This window comes from Melanostigma gelatinosum (assembly GCF_949748355.1).
Source record: "Melanostigma gelatinosum genome assembly, chromosome: 5".
Lineage (NCBI taxonomy): Eukaryota > Metazoa > Chordata > Actinopteri > Perciformes > Zoarcidae > Melanostigma > Melanostigma gelatinosum.
In genome coordinates this window covers 11,592,911-11,612,132 of record NC_136638.1, presented here as the reverse complement: position 1 = coordinate 11,612,132, position 19,222 = coordinate 11,592,911, and the positions used below count along the sequence as shown (strand labels likewise).

The 19,222-nt window shown below is 44.5% G+C and overlaps 1 protein-coding gene across 1 annotated transcript in view; it reads left to right on the top strand.

The window, feature by feature from the left end:
• The first annotated feature begins 3,632 nt into the window (after window positions 1–3,632).
• The window catches only part of gria1a (glutamate receptor, ionotropic, AMPA 1a), a 49,532-nt gene continuing 33,942 nt past the window's right edge, over window positions 3,633–19,222 (top strand). Inside the window, exons 1-7 of the mRNA XM_079268338.1 lie at window positions 3,633–3,822; window positions 7,504–7,688; window positions 11,196–11,249; window positions 13,069–13,227; window positions 13,757–13,924; window positions 14,890–14,994; window positions 15,467–15,577. Of these exons, the coding sequence (XP_079124464.1) occupies window positions 3,648–3,822; window positions 7,504–7,688; window positions 11,196–11,249; window positions 13,069–13,227; window positions 13,757–13,924; window positions 14,890–14,994; window positions 15,467–15,577 (957 nt within the window). The 5' untranslated portion in view covers window positions 3,633–3,647. The remainder of the gene's footprint in view (window positions 3,823–7,503; window positions 7,689–11,195; window positions 11,250–13,068; window positions 13,228–13,756; window positions 13,925–14,889; window positions 14,995–15,466; window positions 15,578–19,222) is intronic.

Genomic DNA, 19,222 nt, shown 5'->3' with positions numbered 1-19,222 from the left:
TCTGTAGATAATTAATTGGATTGTCTTATTTTGTAGAGTCCCCTGACATGTCAGTCCTCAGTATGGAGGCTCTTAAAAAAAAGAAGAGAAGTACCTTTACGGATGGCTGAACAGGAACGCTCCAATCACTACGTTCTCTGCAGCTGAGCCCAGCTTCCTGCTGTGAGATTCCGTCTGTACTGCTGACCTTAATGTTGCACAGGATAATGGGCATGCAAGTCCCAGGGGGAGGAAATAGTAGAAGCCTTGTGTTCCTTCAGTGTTTGTTTGTGGAGGCGTGTAATGTATGCAACGTCCTTATCAGAATTTGTGGTTTGCATGCGGTCACCGTGAGTCCAGATTACATGCTTTTACTGAGCCAACGCGCTCCACAGACATTCCTCATATTGATTCTCGCAAACCCGCTTGCGGCTTCCCCTAAAAATGAATTAGAGAAATGGTTTTGCGACTGCACCCGGTACAATTCAATCCAGCTGTATTGGTTTCTCTTGACATATCAAGCAATGCAGAGCTATTGAAAAAAGAATCACACACACATACACACACACACACACACACACACACACACACACACACACACAGAAAGACAAAGGAGCTGCTCCTCAATTCCACAGTCCTGTACTGTACACTGGTTAGTGTGTGCAGCTCCAGTGGAGCAGCTGGGAGGCGGGTACCATGCACAAAGGCACCTTGACACCTTTGACTGATGCAGTTAGCCGTCAAAAAAGGATCCTGTGTTTACATGGTGCCCATTAAAATGGCCTCACTTTGATATCAGGATAATTTATTGATTTATAGATTCGGTCAAATAAGGTTCAGGCTGTAAACTAAGCCCATCGTAAGTTAATTCGAATGCATTGTTATTTCAAATACGTATAGTTTTGAAGCTCCATTATCAATGCAGCCATAAATTCAAAGTCAGACTTTTATGTTTTAAGAGTGAACCAGCAATGGTCCGGTCGTTCTATGTAAATTCATACTGGGCGATAAACATTCACGGGCAGAAGGAAGGATGCAGCGTTGCCCGCCACCCTCTAGCATCACCCTCCCCTCCATCCACAGCTCGAGATGCAGGAACGACTGTCACTAACACGCCCTCTTTGTGCCGCACGTCTGTCATTTGATATTTGGCTCATGCTAAGCAGAGGAACAGCTGCAGGCCACAGGAAACAGAGAACGGGGAAGACAGTGGCTGCGTGAGTTGTTTCTGACAGCTCCTCCTGTTGTGCGAGTATCAGTCCCTCTGGGATTTGAGGTTTTTTTCCCCTCTTCTCCTCCTGCGGCTCAAAACTCTTTTGACCACGGCAAATTCAAATCAACTTATTGTTCATTCACAGGAAAAGTTTAGGATGGGTGAAAATATAACATCAGAAGACAGATCCAGTGAGCTTTCCCTGCATCATCTGTGTGCGTATATGCTGTAAACTAAACTGTGCTGCTGTGGAAATGTGCTGCAAATCTTCCACTATTTGAGGAAATTGCAAAAAGCCAAGTCAGTTTTGCAAATTTGCTAATTCCTTGAGGGGGGGTGGACCTAATTATGACAAAATGTCCAAACACTCACAATCCCTGCCAGAGACACAGAACGTTGCCCGGGCAACCTCAGTTCTGCTGCCATGGCAGCTGTAACTGTGGCGAGGAGACACGAGTGCCTGGGCGGACAGGTGTTGCCGGGGTCTTCGGGGTCACTTTCGGGTCTCTCAGCCCTGCCTCCAATGTCGCCACACATGTGGAGCGCCGCTAACAAGCCGCTCGCAAAGGCAAACGCACTCAGCGCGCCGCTCCTCTGTGCTGCTACCAGAACCAGACCCGAGACCGCTGAGTTTACACTAATGTTCTGTGTCATGCTCTTGTCGAATTAGACGAGCACATGCTTCTCTTGCCAGCTCGGAGCAGGAGGTCCGTGCCACATGGCTGCGTGTTTTTTTTTTCTCTCTTTTTTTGTTTTTTTTGTCGGACACACATACTGTAGGTTTGAGAAATGACTCATATTCATTGAGACACGGTAACCTGCTGCAGGGCAGAGTAATGGGACGCTGCACAAAAAGTCAAACAAGCTCTCATTACCTTTCATCCCGGCAGAGAACATGGAGGCCACTGCTGAAATTGGTCCTGGAAATTTGTAAGGGGGAAATATAATGTATTCTGGTGGAAAGCAATAGTTGAGAGTGTGTCTATTTAACAGCGACGGCGTGTGCGGCCCGTGAAGGGAAGATAGTTCTGTTACTGAGTCAGTGTGGCGAGGCTCAAAATGTCTATTTCAGGGCTCGCTTTAAGTAGGGTGAGTCACCAGGCTTTCGGAGCACTACTGCATGTGTGTGCGCACATGTATTTCTACGTGATACGGCTGACTTTCATCCCTCTCCCTCTATCTCCGTCACACACACACACACACACACAGACACGTGCCTGCCCGGCGGGTGCAGGTCTGTGACGGGTTAGGCGTTTTGGGTACGGGCCATCCTCTCTGTCTTGCCCTCAGCTCCTAGCAGCGAGCTGGCCCTCGCGCAGCGACTTCAATCTGTTTGGTAAATACCGAGATAAGTAAGGCCCCCACCCATCGCCGCGGCGGAAAATAGCCCGGGCCAGACCTGCGAGAGCTGAAAGCGAATGAGAGGCGAGACCTTCCGAAGAGATGACTAAAAAACATAAATTGGCTATGTGGGTGTGAAGGAAGGGTGTGAAGGGAGTCAGGGTACAATGGGAGACAGAGAGAGTGAGGGAGAAAAGCAAATGAGCGATGCAAACCGCCTCCTGCTGCCAGTAAAATGCCAATGGAACCCTGGGGATGCATTGATTAACCTCTCTACACCTAATCTGCCTTCAGCCTCTGCCTCTCACTGAAGGCAAACACACCGACTGGTGGTACACAGATGGACAAACTGGCCAGCTCTGCATAAACATGTCACACAGTAGTTGAATCGAGGCTGTTCGAGCTGTTTTCCACTGAGGATAAGGCACTCTGCGATGACAAATTGTTACCAATGATGGATACCTCTTTTCAGGTTTGGGGATAGATCGTGGATTGCTTCTTTTTACACATTTGGGCATTCAGGTGATACAATGAGAAACGAAAGCACAACGAAAACCTCCGCTCTACCTAGAACTCAATATGGTTCAATTCAGTTTGAGTTCAGATCATTCAATAATACATTTATTAATTCATTGATTAGTTATGTTGATCTCATTAGCATAACAAAAATACATCATAATCCAAGGGGATGTCTTCAAATTGCTTTTTCTGTTTTAACAAAAATCTAAATATCAATCCACTGTATGACGGGGAAAAGCAGCAAATGTTCTCGTTGGAGATGCTGGTATCGACCGTCTCATTGACTATTTGACCCAGTAGGACATCATTTAAAGTACTGTACAATGATTAAAAGACGACATAGATAAACATTGTATTGCATTATGCAGAGTGTGAATTGGTCTACGCAGTTCAATCCACTGTGTGAAGCTGAAATGCTGCGGTGCAACTCTTACAATTCTCACAACATTTTCATTTTGGTTTGCTTTAACTGCCCTACGAACCTTCTCTAATATCCTCTCTGACTGTTTTCTTTTTTCCCTCTCTGGCAGTTTGCTCCCAGTTCTCCAAAGGTGTGTATGCCATCATCGGCCTGTACGACAGGAAGACGGTCAACATGCTCATGTCCTTCTGCGGGGCGCTGCATGTCTGCTTCGTCACGCCGTCCTTCCCCATCGAGACGGCCAACCAGTTTGTCATCCAGCTGAGGCCCGAGGTCCAGGACGCTCTGGTGGGAGTGATCAACCACTACGGATGGACCAAGTTTGTCTACATGTACAGTTCTGACTCAGGTAGGAAACCTGGAACTCTAACTATATATATATATATATATGACATAATCATTTTATGTAGATTGTTCTCTAAAATATTTGATTTGAAGGTTTTCAATTGTTATCAATTACAAACACATCCTCACATACTTAATCATCCTCGTTCATGTTTGAATACCAACATATTTAAAGGCTTAAAAACCATTTAAAAAGCCTGTTTAAGTACAGTCACATGAAGACGGTAAGAGGCAGAAAGCAGCCATTGAACCAACCGCCATTTGTCGTCTTCATATTGCCATGGCGACAGCAATGGGGTCAATCGTAGCCATTGTGCAGCAATGAGCAGCAATCAGAAGATCTTTTTCAGAACCGCCGTCTTTGTGCGGACGGAGAACAGTGACAAAAAACATGGACCCGCACCGGCTAGCAGACAAATCACACAATGGAATAAAAGATGAAGCTCTTCATATTGAGCGGTCCTCAGCAGTTACACGTGTTGCAACAGTCCCTTTGTCAGAAAAGAAAAAACAGCATGAAATAATGCGGTAGCCAACAATTTAAACATCTTGGTAACAGTCCTGCATAAATACAGCAGCGCACCTCCTTCTCGTTCTACCCCTCTCTAGCCAATCAGCTGTAGCCTTCCCATAATGCCGTGCCATCTGTCCCAGGTGCTGTGGGTTTTGGAGCGAGACTGTGAAGGGTGTGTTTTTGTGTGAGCGTGTCCAAAAGCGTGTGCACAAAATGTTGTGCACATGCAAATTATTGCAACGTTCATCTGCACTTGTGTGAGAGACATAAGCAGCATTAAGTCAGCTTTAACAGACGGATGCCATCGTGTCACTCTGCAGAGCACACTGTTAAGCGGTGACAGAGGAGATTTCACAGCGGTCTCTAGCCCTATTGATTCGTGATGGCCGTAGCGCCACACATGTGCCACAGATTCTTTTTTTTATTATTATCTTCCGTGATCCCTTCATTACCAACTCACAAACTGTTGGGTGGTAGATGTGTGTGCAGTGTCACTCCTGTGTGACTGAGTGGTGGGATGGAGCAGGTGGAATCCATATCAGTAGTTCTCTGTTGCCTGGATACTACGCTGTAGTCACCCTTCCTACAGGGTTATTTTAAGCTTTAAACAAAAAAATGGTGTGTGTGTGCTTTTTCCAAATATTCGATCTTTTTTTAAGGACTGTTAGGTGATATTGCCGATAAAAAGGTCAAAGTTCTCCAGTCTGAAAAAATCGGAAGCATAAATACATATCTTCTATAAAATATATTAGTGTTTTACGCAGTGTTGTGTGTTTATTTGAACCAGTGTGGGGGTTTCTGTCACAACTTCCAAGGGGCTTGAAGAAGGGAAAAAAAGAGGTCAAAACCCTTTTAGTATATTGAACTATTTTTTTCTCACTTTTTTTCTATTAACATTTGTCTCGCTGCCTTTTCGCGCAGCATCCGCCAATAACAGTGCCTCTCCTTTTTTATTTTCAAAAGCCAAGAACCGAAAAACAAATTTGATAGTCCATTAAACCTATCATAAACAATATTCAGGAAATGGTTTCCCCAAAGTGTTATTTTCTCTACTCTCGATTGCCTGGTGCCCAGGTCTCTGTGTATTGCCTCTGGCCAGAGGGATGCTTATGACAGCCAGATTCTATTATGATATTATTCTCTTCCAGGATGCCTTCAGAGGACCATTTTTACCTTGGCCAGTCTCACGAGCCTCCCTGTCAGGCTGGCTCTGATTTATAGGGGTGCATAACCCAAATGGCTACTTTTGCAAAGGCGAGAGGATATTCAATGCAAACACAGTGAGACTAAAAAGGGACGAAAGCAGGGAAGGAAGGAAGAATAGATGGGAGATAAGAAAAGATAAAGAAATGTAATACTCCAGCCACACTGATAACATTGACGGAAAGTTGACTCCAGGTTTCTCTGTAATACTTTACACCACAAAACATCCTCAACACGAGACAAAATGAACAATACACCTATTGTAGCTCGTCTTCCTCAAGCGCCGGAACCTAATCTACATAATGCAAAACCAGATTACCAAACAAATGAAAAGATCAAACGAGCTTCCTTCACAAACTGCCGGGCCAGATTATGTTGCATGGTGCTGTCCGTGGTGCTGAAACCAGGACTCGACTCCATTCAAAGACCCAGTCTCCTCAGCACCCACTGGCCTTATTCACGGCTATGATTACCCCCCCCCCCCCCTGGTGTCGCCGTGCCTATCATCAGTTTCACAGCTCCTACTGAATCCGTCAGCACCGAGAACGGCGATTATTCATGACCCAACGTGAATGGACAGAGACACCGTGACAGGTGCCATACGTCACCATGTACATGATTACAAGTCATCTTTCTGGGGGTGTCTAATTTATATACCTGTACTGTATTGTGGTCACATGTGGAGGTGAAAACAGCATCCATCTTTTCCTTTCTTAATGACCAGGCGTCAAACAGGCAGCAGGAATTGCCTGGAGAGCAGCTGGCGTGCATTTTAATAATGCCAGGCAATCATCTTTCAGAGGCTGTGACTTTGCCTTTCTCATTCTTCCTTTGACAGGTCTGTGCTGCTGTTGTTGTGGATCAGCCATATTTACATTTGCTCAATATGCATAAAAAAATGTCTGTATGAACATGAACAAACGCACGTGGAGGATATGCAAAACACATTATGTATAGGCCCATGCTGACTCGAGCAGTGTTTGCCAGCTTCGTGGAGGAAAAGCAAATACAGCTACATCGTGTATTAGTTTACATTTTCTAAATTTCGTAAATGATTCATTTCGGTAATGTCTGCCCGTCTGCTGCGGGTGAAATTACTTTATTTACTCTGTGGAACAACTGTGGCTGCCAGCTCGAGAGGGCTCTGATTGGTCTACCGCCAGCAGCAAAGAAGTACAACAGTGAGTCAGATTGTAAATCAGAGCTCAAGATCAATGTGTTCTCTAATCGCCATTTATTTCCTGTCTTAGCATGAGCCCTTAGCTCATTGGCTGCTCTACCTCTGCCTCCGCGGCACTCAAGTGTCTCCGAGGCGCAGTGGCGACGGTGTAATTGAGTAACGGCACCTGTAATTGGTGCTCCGAGGACGTAAAGCTGGCTGTGAGTGTGTCGTCGCCGATGATACACGGGCTGATTATTTGTTAGTGTGGAAGTGGCGATTATTTAGCCCCGCGCTGTACGCACTGGAAAAGCACACCTGTACGTGTCAGAGTGCTTAATGGGCTGTCCCACTCGTTAGCCGTTATCACTGAAGCTACAGGGGAGGTTCTGATGAATCAAGACTATCAAGAGCAGTTTGGTTTGCTGCACAGCTTCTGTTTCTTTCCCAAATAGTTTTTAATTTATCTCTCCACTCATAACATAGCTGCACACACTCATTGGTCCCTGCCGCTGTTGGACTGTTGAACAACATTATGTCTTCTGTGTGAATTGTTAGTGTGCTGATTGGTGGGATTGTATTACTGCTGGATGTACAACACACTGCCCCTCTGGGATAAAAAGACTACCTGACTTCACATTATCTTACACTGTATAAGATTAACTTGAACATTAATGACGTCGCCTAATAAAGCACAGACAGGTATGATTCGCTCTCAGTCGGCATTCATCACTTCATTCAGCTTGAATGTCTTTGCAGAATGTTTCCCGAACACTTACGGTTTCCCCCTTCTCCACTCTTCTGTCTAGGCCTGTCAGTGCTGCAGAAGGTTCTGGACACGGCAGCGGAGCAGAACTGGCTGGTGACCTCGGTCAACGTGGAGACCATGACGGAGGCCTCCTTCTTGAAAGTGTTCCAGGATTTGGACAAGAGGAAGGAGGGCCAGATCATTATCGATTGTGAGACTGAGAGGCTCACTGGCATCCTCAAAAAGGTAAAGAGCTTTTCTTTGTTTTTGCAGTGAGAGGGGATTATGTAATTATGTTGCAATAGCATAATGCAATTTCAGCTGAAAGGCCTCATAACACAGTGAAACCACAGTTGTATGTTATGCACTCAAGTAGGCATTTTACATGATCAGTCAGTTTTAAAGGACCAATACAGAAAATGTGTATATATACATATATATATATATATATATATATATATATTATAATCAGATGAGCAAGGGACAGAGGCAGGAAGAGAAAGGAGGGGATATTAATAGAGGGGGTTGGTTGGTGGTCTGCCGTGTTGTTTAGCATCACGGACGGAGGAGATAAATAACACAGCATTGGCATTTGGAGTCGGCAGTTCTTCTGTGATAGGATCATCACTTACTCACCTATGCCCGGTCGAAAGGAAAAGGATTTTGGCATCACAATTGACTGTTCAATCGCAGCTTAACTAGGCACAGCAGGTCTGTCAAGAGTTTTACTCAACATTTAAACAGTTTGTATGGTGGTTTCTTTTTTGTAGCATTTCCAAAATGAAAAACATGACAGCAGAAGTGTAGAAATTGCATTAAACAGTGTTTGTCGGCTCTCATGTAAGCCACAATCATTAGCACGTCTGGCTAACTAGCTTACTGCCTACAATAGTAAACGAGCATTACTTCCAACTATTTCGCTCCATGAGTTTGTGAGGTTTCAGGCTCCATTTGTTTCCTTTCAAAGCCCAGTTTGTGCACAATCACTACCTAGCTAGCTACAGCTGATGAAATGCGCTTGGGACAGTTAGCCTTCCAGCTAACAACCAAAAAGCCTGTATTTATCTCCCTCTGTCTGCAATCAGTTACCCATTGTTTAAATGCAGGAAATCTGCTCGTATGATTGTTGACCTTTGTCATAGCAGGAAAATCACAGGTGTATTTATGACGTCTGCTAGTTCCAGGGCTCTGGTATTGTGCATGCTGGCTCGCTGTGATGGCTCATCGTGAACAAAATTGGTTTCACCTGCGCTTTTCCTGCTATGACAAGTCAAAGTGTCTGCTGAGAACAAGGTGCTGCAACCGGCACATTTGACGTGCATGAAGGCTAGCCACCATTAATACATAGCAGCAGTTGTATCCCCAGAAATATATGACACATTCCTCATATTTGCATTGTTTTGCTTGTTGATGTCACTTGTATGATTTATGACTTTTCAGTCCGATTTTATTAGCTTTTCTTTTGTTTCAGTATATTGTTGTTTATAAGAAGAAAAAAAAACTTCGCACACACATGCACTTTGATGCTGTTCGTAACACACAAACACACACAGTCCCCGTCGAGCTGTGTCGTCTGTGGCTGCTCTGTGTGACTGTTATTGATGGCCCGGTGTCTACAGTTAAGGTTATTGCATCAGTTCTCACCAGTTTACAGGAGCTGAGCCTGAGAAGTTCTCCATTCAGATGGCCACCATCAATCACCCACATCTGCTTCCTGCCTCCACACTGCCCCGTCTGTGCATCCAAACAATGGCGAACACACACACACACACACACGCCACTGCCTATTTTGCCCTTTAAACTCCCTCCTGTGTTCATCTCCTTCATCTCATGTAGCACACAGATTCTCCTGCGATAATGTCACTGACAGATTCCTGAGGGCGACTTCTCACATAAACTGAATGTTGATGTATTCTCCTTAGGGAACATTTATCCTGACAGAAGAGCTACCGCGAAAATGTTTCCGAGAGATGGAAAAAATGACCCGTTCTCTCGGGGTCGAACCGCGAGCGGCTCTTCAAATCTGCATGTATAATTAAAAAGCTACTCGCATCAAAAACCACTTCCATTTGAGGGTGGACTGTGGCAGTAATGCGTGCTTTCCCCCCCGGTGTCTGTAGCCTATTGGTGTCAGCGCTGGTGTGTGTCTCTCCTCCTTCCCTTCGGTATTTCCTCACCTGGGACTTGGCCGCGGGGCCCGCCTTGTGCCGGGGTCACTATTAATAACAAATGCCACCTTCTGTCATGACCTACAGCATCATTAGACCCACATAACACACAAACAAATGAGTGCACTTCCCCGAAGTATTCGCGAGGGAGAATGCTCGCAGAGGGAGAGGAGTGATGTGTGAGGTCATGCGTGGTGCCTGAGCAGAGACAGTGGAATGAGCCTCTTATCCACTGGCCTAAGGCTATTAACTGGATGGTGCATGGCTTTGAATAAGTGCTGCCCACTCGGCCTTATTTCATGTGACGGCCCAGTATGCTGTGATGACACACACATTTGTTGTACAGTACAGCAGTTGCTTTCATCTATTTATTTACTTTTGTCTGTCTCGACTCCACATCTACATTTAAACGTCAGTCAAACTGCTGTCCAATGTGCCCATTTCTTTGACAAAATAAACCACTCTACACACCTCCTCCCACCGCGATGTTCAAACCCTCGGTGTGCTCGGCTGACCTGTGACGCCTGCAGACAGAGAGTTACAGCGGCGCAGGTGGACGAGAGGTGCAGGCGTGGGAGAGGGTCTTGTGCACAGTTCAGCACTTGATGATCTTGTTGTTGGATCACGTTGGAGTTCTAGGAAGCTAGAAGCAGTACGTTATTTAAATATAAGATCACAGATCAAATAAGAGCTCTCAGGGTAACACTATTGAAAACAGATGAGTAGGAGGAGAATAGAAAAAGATAACGTACAGTGCACAGTATTATATTGACAAATTGTTGACAGATTTTACGACACGTAAAAGCCTCGAGGATGGGAAACGTGATACGTTACGCGCAGTTTACTGTCAGTAAAGGGTGTTCATTTCATTTTTTATTCAATTTCTGCCCATTTTAAGTAATTAGACTTTTTTTCCCCCCCTTTTTATTCATTCATTAGTTTATTTTGTAATAATAACTATAATTCCTTGCTTTTTAAATGGCCAGCTCGGGTGGTTTCGGGGGGTGTGATTTGCTTTTATTCGTGGTTACACATCATAATTATCAGTGAATTAATTAATTCAGTTGCATTTGTATTCATATGAATCGTATCAGTGGTGGGTTTGTGTGTGATCGATAATATTTTTTCGTGGAAGCGGGTGTCTGGCCAAAAGCAACAAATGTTGGAGAGGAGAGCAGGACTGTAAAGGAGATGGGAGAGAGCATGTCTTTCATGCGTAGCTGTTTTATAACTGAATCCTGAAGCTACTTTGCTGAATTTTATTATATGGAGTCTTTTGGTATGTTGAAGTTTTAATCATTTATTAAAGCTGCTCTTTGTGAAGTTAGTCATCTTCTATTTTATTCAATGTTTAGCGTTTAGTCCATTTGCTCTGATGTATTGTGTCTGTCGTCCACAAGGTCAGGTACTGTGCACTCTACCAGGTATGCTGCTGAGACACTGTCAAAACCTCTCTCTCAGTTGTACACACACACACACACACACACACACACACACACACACACACACACACACACAAACCAACCGTCTGTTTCTGTATCACAGGCGTTTTATTTTCTTTATCTCTTCTGACCTTGTCTTCCAGATTGTTGAACAAGGCAAGAATGCAAAGAGCTACCACTACATCCTGGCTAACCTGGTAAGGAGTCGTCATTATCTCTGCATGTTTTATATCTTTTCCCATTTCGTTGACATTTTCCACATACTTGTCTTCATACTTTCACACCTCGATTAATTCATTTGCATCGCTATTAAATGCGGCTTTTAACAGGATTCCAGGCTTTCAGTGTTTTATTGCCAGTTTTTATAGACTTGCATGGGCCGAGTGATTTAGCCTAAAAACTGCCTGTTTTTTTTAATGTCTTCTGCGTTGTCCATCCCATTCTCCTCCACAGCGACTTCGTTCTTTCACTGGATCGTCAAACCTGCAGACATAACGGCCGCACAGTAGTAGACTCACAGTAAAAGCACGAGCGAGAAACGTGTCATGACAGTCAGAAATCTTTCAGCCGGCGAATGTATGCAAGCTTAGCGCCCTTCTGTCTGCTGCCATTTTCACAGTGCAAATGGTGTGTAGACCCCGTCGGCCTCCGCCAGACTTGCTAAATGCATCCAAATGAAGAGAAAATTGACATCAACTGAAGCTGTAATCTGGTAATATGCATTAATATGCAGCTGCTGGCTTGAGCAATTTCTCAGTGCTGCAGTTTTAGATTGGCTCAATCTCTCTTGTCTGGCCAGTTTGCCAGATTTAATTTCGAATGATAAGCCTCAGACGGTAATAACAGCTGATACACAAAGTGGCCACAGTCTTTTATAATGGGCCCATTGAAAGGTTTGTGCAGAAATTACATTTTCTGTGTCCTTGCACCATTTCAGAATTGAACTTATTTACCTACTTGTGTGTACGTCTGCAGCTCTGTGTGTGTGTGTGTGTCTGAAAAGAACGGTTTGATAGAGTGACAGAGAAAAGAAGCAAGGGTTTGAGTGGTTACAATGTGAAATATGTCAGAAATACCCCGCGCCATGTTCTGTGCTGGCAAAGGCTAGTTTCTATAGTAACCTCTTCAGCTCACTGCGCCGCATTAGCTCACACATGGAGCAGAAAAGAAAGACACTAGTCTGTCTGCTCAACTGAGAAATATGGACACCCAGAAACACACACGGGTACATTCGGTAGACCGAAGAGAGAGGAGTTTGAGCTTGCCTTCGTTTTGTACCTGCCGACCCGCCCCGAAACCGTCTTCACTGCACGGGTATGAAGAGATAAAGTAAACAAGCGAAGTTGCCAAGAGAGAGCCCGAAGCTCAAAATGACATGAAAGAAATAACATCAGAGCGGAGAAGAAAGGGAAAGGATATAAATCGTAGCCTGGCGAGCAGGAGAGACACCGGAGAGACACCTTTTCTTTTCATCAGTCAAAACTTTGCTCTCAAATCTTAGACAAATTGTGTCTCCTCCCACCCGGTCCCACTCGTCTGCCTCCTCTTTACCCCACGCTGACAGGCGGCCTGCTCAGATACCGAAGCTGCCTCTCTGCCATTCTCCGGCTATGAAAAACTGCCTTCTAACATAATAGTCGGGGGAGAAAATACATGAAGGAGATGATACCTTTACAGTAAATCACGTCTTTCTCCATTGTGTTTTCGGAGAAGGCAGGGATGAGGTATGAGGTGATTTTTTTCGATTGAATATTCAAACGTCGTATTTGGCAAATTTTGACAGCCCAGTAAGAATTGATTTCTTTTAAGGTTTGTTTGGAACCACTGGTACTAGTGAACCCTCCGATTTTCTATTGTCACTGCAGCAAGTGCGGGTCAATGTCCAATGCCAGGAGTTCAATTCAATTCCTTTGAGGACTCTGCTAATCATGCGTTGTGCACGGTGATGAAATCGTAATTATCTTGTTCACCTCCATCTCTCAGTTCCCCTCTCTTCCTGTCCACTTCCTGTCTCAGGGCTTCCTGGACATCGACCTGACAGACCTGAGGAAAGGTGGGGCGAACATCACCGGCTTCCAGCTCGTCAACAACTCCGAGCCCGGCATCAGCCGCGTCGTGCAGCAGTGGATGGAGTTTGACAACAAAGACTCCAAAGTGCCCAAGAGTGGACTCAAAGTACTGCTTTGCTCTCTGATCTCTCCTCCTTTTCTTCTTTTATTTTTCTCTTCTATCTTTGAAGCGTTAATACGAGAAGTCGTGAGGCACGTTGAGATGTTAAGAGATCAGGTTTTAAGTAGCGGCCAAGAAGGTTGTTTTATTTCCTCTGTCAGTTAGTTTGTTTGTGACTGTCAGCAGCATATCGCAACAAGCTATGAAAGGATTTCTATTGGATTTTAATCTGTGATCCTATCAGAGTTAAGGGATTCAGAGCTGGGATTTCTGCTATGAAATGATTCTTGATTTGTAATAACAACCAGTTGAGATAGAGGATCGATGCCAGGATTTGTTTTTACAAGGTCAAGAAGTAAACCTTAAATTGTAGTATTAGAAATGATGTCTTTAGGTGTGAACGCAAAGCTAGGGGAGACTTTATGAAATTCTGACTTATTTTTCATCACTGCCTTGCCTTTCCTCGGCCGAGACCTTTATCAGTTTTTGTCGCTTGTGTTTGCTTCGGTTTGAATGGTCTGCTCTCTCTTTACAGTACACTGGCGCGCTAACATATGACGGGGTGAAAGTCATGTCCATGGCCTTTCAGAATTTAAGGAAGCAGAGGATAGACATCTCTCGCAGGGGCAACGCTGGAGAGTGTCTTGCCAACCCACCAGCTCCCTGGGGGCAGGGCATAGACATCCAGAGAGCCCTGCAGCAGGTCTGTGTGCATACACGGGGGGCATGCTAATGTGTGCACATACATAGACCCTCACACACACACACACATGCACGCGCACGTGGAAATTCATGAGTGTCACATTGGCTAACGGCTCCTGAGTTGGGGCTGGCTGAACAAATTAGGTCTCATTCTGTCGTGTAAAGTTCACATTAAGGCGTAGGAGAGCTCTGCAGTATCAAATGTGACATCGTGGCTGGTAAACAAAACCTGCAGGCAATAACACGCAGCCATGATCATCATGGAATATGACAGTAGCAATTGAGTTTAGAAACATAATATTTGGCAATGGAAATAGAAATGCTGGGCTGCCCTTGAGACTTCACATTGTCTCATGGAGACACTCGTGCATGCGACAGCATGTGTATTTTGAGGAACGAACATCATTCTACATTTGAAATGCAGTTTCCAATTAAAAACACAAAGAAATATGTTATCTATTTACTCTAGGAGATCATTTACATATGGTGTGGAGGTATTATTACAAATGGCCTTTGGGTGTGAGGGGCGTACATGTGATTGCATGTGAGTTTGTGAGTGTGCGTGCAGCCCGAGGCTCTGTCTGCAGGATGACTGTCCAGCGGCCTGCTCGGTGTCAATCTAGCCATCTGCCTGCGCGTGGACTGTAGATCGAAGCCGCTTTCGCTCAATTTACTCCGTCACACAGCCAAGACAAACACACTGCACCGTACACACACACGCACACACCGTCTGTCATTCACTTCCGCATGGACCAGGCACTGTGGACCATTTACAAATGAATACTCTACAAACGCACGCGAGCCACGATGAACATGCGTCGCGTGTGTCGCCGGGACACGCTAATGCCCGCTGCCAGCGCGGACAAGAAGTGCGGACTGGATGAATGCCATGCATCACCGCAGCCATTATTGACCCACCAGCCGAGACTGAGAATGACTTATTCAACGTCTGCGACTCCATTACAGGTCCGTATCGATGGATTGACTGGTCACATTCAGTTCAACGAGAAAGGCCGCCGAACCAACTACACTGTCAGCGTCATGGAACTGGCCCCCTCTGGACCAAAGAAGGTAAGCCTGTAGCCCGAGGACACTGTTTATAAACTGTGCCTGCAAGTTTATCAGTGGAATCATTGAAGTGCAAGAAAGGTCTGGATCCACATTTAGCAAACTTGTAAGAATTACTCTCCAGAAAGCAAAAAACTTAGGAGTAAAAGAGTTCTTCACTGACTGATATAAAGGCGTATTTATCAAGCGGCTTATTCCTATTTACATGAAGTGAAGAGCAACATATTAGAAGAATCACATTTTAATGCCATGTACGCTTTGAGCAGAAAAAGAACGTTTCCTGACCTTTTAAAAATTCCTTACATTTTACTGATTTATTTGTTCAAAAAAATTACAGTAACGCCTCCTCTTACACATGATTCATACTCACCTCTGTTTCAAATGTGGTAACATTTTTAGATGAATTGCTTTTATTCACTCAAGTCCAAAATGTCACTTCAAGCGTATTTGACACTGACATTCTCCCCCGCCTTAGGTTGGCTACTGGAACGAAGATGAGAAGTATGTGACGACTGCCAGCTTCGTGAGAGGCAGCAACGAGACGTACGGCCTGCAGAACAGAACTTACATCGTCACCACTATCTTGGTGAGTGCAATAGACAGGATGACGGATTTCGGGGGGAGGAGGGGCTGGTGAGACACGGGGGGGGGGAAAAGGCAGAGTAACATTTTTCATTTTATTTTATGATAGAGTTCCTAAAAGTTCAGGACCCTGAAAGAATTCAGCAGACATTTGTGATTGTATCTCCCTCCCTCGCATCCCATGCCAACTCTATTCCGCTCACTTCTCCGTCTGACTCGTGCCTGCTCACAATCACAATCACTTCATTTTGGCAAGTACAACACGCAAACAGAATTTCTTCCTGCGAACACAGACTGACCGCCTCGCGCAGTTCCATTGTACATGTTTACGATACGTTTAAAAGAGAGCACAAGGACAACACAACCTCACATTGAATGGACACAAAGTATGCTGGTATTTAGTGTATACTGTATACAGTTTTAAATAGCACAGGAGAACGCTCATGCCTGAGGCTGTGCAGTGTTAGCATTCAGCGTCCTGGCCTACATCACAGAGATGGAGGTCTTGTGAATGAGGTTTCAAGAGAGATTCAATCTGACCAGCTCTCATGATGACATTTTATCAAAAGAAAGCGTCATAGCTGGCAATACCTGGCTCATATACAGGAGAGGATAATAAAGATCAAAGTATATCTTCCCAGGTACAGGATGTTCTCAGGGTCTGTGTCATGTTGAAAATGTAATATCAGAGAATACTCCATGTCTGTGGAAGCCTGGTTCTTTTTGAAGTCCTGGTTTTCAAGTGGAAATGTCTTTTCTCTCTGCCACCATCTTATTATGCTGGACTTATTCCATGCGTGGATGAAATGTGTAAAAAAACAACAACAAAAATACACTTGCTGATTTTTTAAAAATTCTGCAACAGCCTTCAGGTCCAGCAGGCAATGTGTGTGCAATGTGTGTTCTCCGCTGTGAGGGTTAATGGGGTAAAGGATTTCAACTGTGTGCTTCCCTTAAGAGAAACTCACTGCGCTCCAGATAAAGGCTCGGGGAAGGTGATGGAGCTGAGAGACGATGTAGAATAATCGAGAGGAAAAAAAACAAAAAACACTTCAATCTCTGCAATCTTTTTTAGAGGCAAGCTTTCAGTCAGGGACATTGTGACATCAGCAGGAAACAGCTGAACACAACAATGAAGAGTGACATTACCAATGTGAGTCATCTGCTCACGCTGCCTTCATGTCATAGCATACGGAGCGAAAATACAAGCACCCGAGTGGGGAAAAACACATCAGCTGCCTCCTTGTGTTTAAGAAATGGGGAGTTTTTTACGACAACTTTATTTCCCAATTTTGGAGAAAATGTTGCTCAGTTGTCAACAATTGGATGCAAAACTTTCTGCAATAGTGGGTGCATAAACAGCAGCATTGACACTATTACAATCAATTCATCTCATAATACAGGAGCTACATGGTTTACACAGTTCCTTTTTTTACCAGATTTAATGCCATAAGAAAGGGGAAAGAGAAATATGTTACGCAAATAAAAACAATTTAGGCGACTGTTACATAATAATTTGAATAATGCATTAATCCTGAAATAAATAATGAAATATTTCGCTTAAAGTAATAGATAAATGCTTCAAGACATATTTAGATATGGATAAATGGTTGAACTAGCCTCTCAGTATTCCGTCTTACAACAAACCGTAACATTAACAGTTCAATTGTGTGTTTAATGTAACAATAGAATTGAAATTAATTCAAATGAATACAACATTTGGAAAACGACAGGTGGTGTCGATGAAGCGGCACTTCACAGTACTGTGGAGGTACGTTAGCCAAAAAAAAAAGGTTGGAAGCTGGTTTGGAGCATTGGGTACACTCTGCAAAACATGGAGTCTATTGGCATCTATTTAAAAAAAACAACCTAATTTAAACCCGAAGGTTGCAGTCTCCCAAGAGGACGGACCTAAAATAAGCCTCGCTGACATAATCTCCTATCAGTGTCCCCTTTTCTTGGAAGATAAATTGGTCCTCTGTCTTAGAACCTAAGAGAAGAGATAAGGTGTGAACAGTTATTGGGCAGCAGGCGAGCTTTTACATGGTTAAACTCTTGTGCTCGCTCATTCGCTGCTTGAGGGAGCGTGTTGTTTTTGCCAATGTGAAGGTGACACTTTGTGCTTTCCCACATCCCTCCAGTCCCAGCCTGTGAACACAGACCAGGCCGGGGTTAACGGGAGATCTGGAGGAGTGAAGCAGAGCATGTTCAATGCGATGCAATGGTTGTTATTGGCATACTGGCTGTGTGCAGCTATTAGAGTCAATACAGTTATTTTTTATAGGCTTTCAGTAAGAAATGGTATCGCGAAAGAGCAAATAATGTAATGTTGGAAATTCCCTCGAGGTCTGTTTAAATTGGTCTCAGGGGAATGAAATAAGTTGAATAAGAAATAAGAACGACCCAAACATACCCATTCCCATGCATGTTTTATTTTCGTGTGTTTTGAAACGCGTTCTGTGTGTCTGCATTATATACAACGTGGCTAAGTGACAGACAATCCCAGTGGAACTGTTCGAGGTCAATGAGACTGAGTCCTGGAGGCCGTGTCATGCCGTACATATGCCGTGTCATGCCTCAATGGGTTGCGTGTGTGTGTGTGTGTGTGTGTGTTTGTGTGTGTGTGTGTTGGGGGGGTGTCTATGTCTGTGACCGCAAGTGCATAACACTTTCTCACACCGTCTCCCTTGGGTGCCGTTTCCTCCACCAGCCGGCCAGGGGCTTCCATGTGCGACAATGATTACCTCCACTTCAGCCATAAAAAGCAGGAGACCCCAGATAACACACAGAGGAACCCCTCCCCCCTCACCCACCCCCCACATCTCCAGACCCTGATTAAATATGATGGCAGGATTTGCTCCGCTCAGCACAGCCTCAGCTAAAAACAGGCACGCGTAACAACTTGAGGGAATTGAGGCCCTCCAACTGCTGGTGGACAGCTCAGACCGAGTTGCCTCGAATTCCACATGAAATGCATTTTTCTGAAAGTGAAGTGGGGCCCCAGGTGTCCTGTCAGCTGTAACAGCTCAGGACACCCAATCAGTGTGAGATGTAGTAATGTCGGAGCGATATAACAAAAAGAACAGCTTGGCCCTGGAGCAGAGGTCAGCGATGTCTGCTCCACCATCTCAAACATGGCTGAAACACACACACACACACACACACACACACACACACACACACACACACACACACACACACACACACACACACACACACACACACCCATGCAGACACACACTTCTCTCTCTCAGATCCGCTGTCTTCTCAGCCTTTAATAACCCTGTCCAATTCCTGCGCTTCCTCATGACCTGCTTCATGCTACCAACACTCCTTTCAAAGCTGTCCTAATGATAATACTTCGGCACCTTTTACAGTTGAATTACATACCTTACCTTTAAGGAACAAAGCCAAAATAATACCGGGTAATTTCATGTAATTATCTGCTCTTTCGAACCTTTCGCAGAGAGCTCTTATTCTCCCAAAGCCTCAGTTTTGAGCAAGAAGATAACTGATGTACTGAAGCATCAAATACAACCATAACACCGCTTCCCACATTTTGAAATATTTATGTAAAACTTAACTAGATGCTAAAGCTTTATTATCACCCATAATGCTGTTGTCTCTGACTTAATTCGCTTAAAAATAT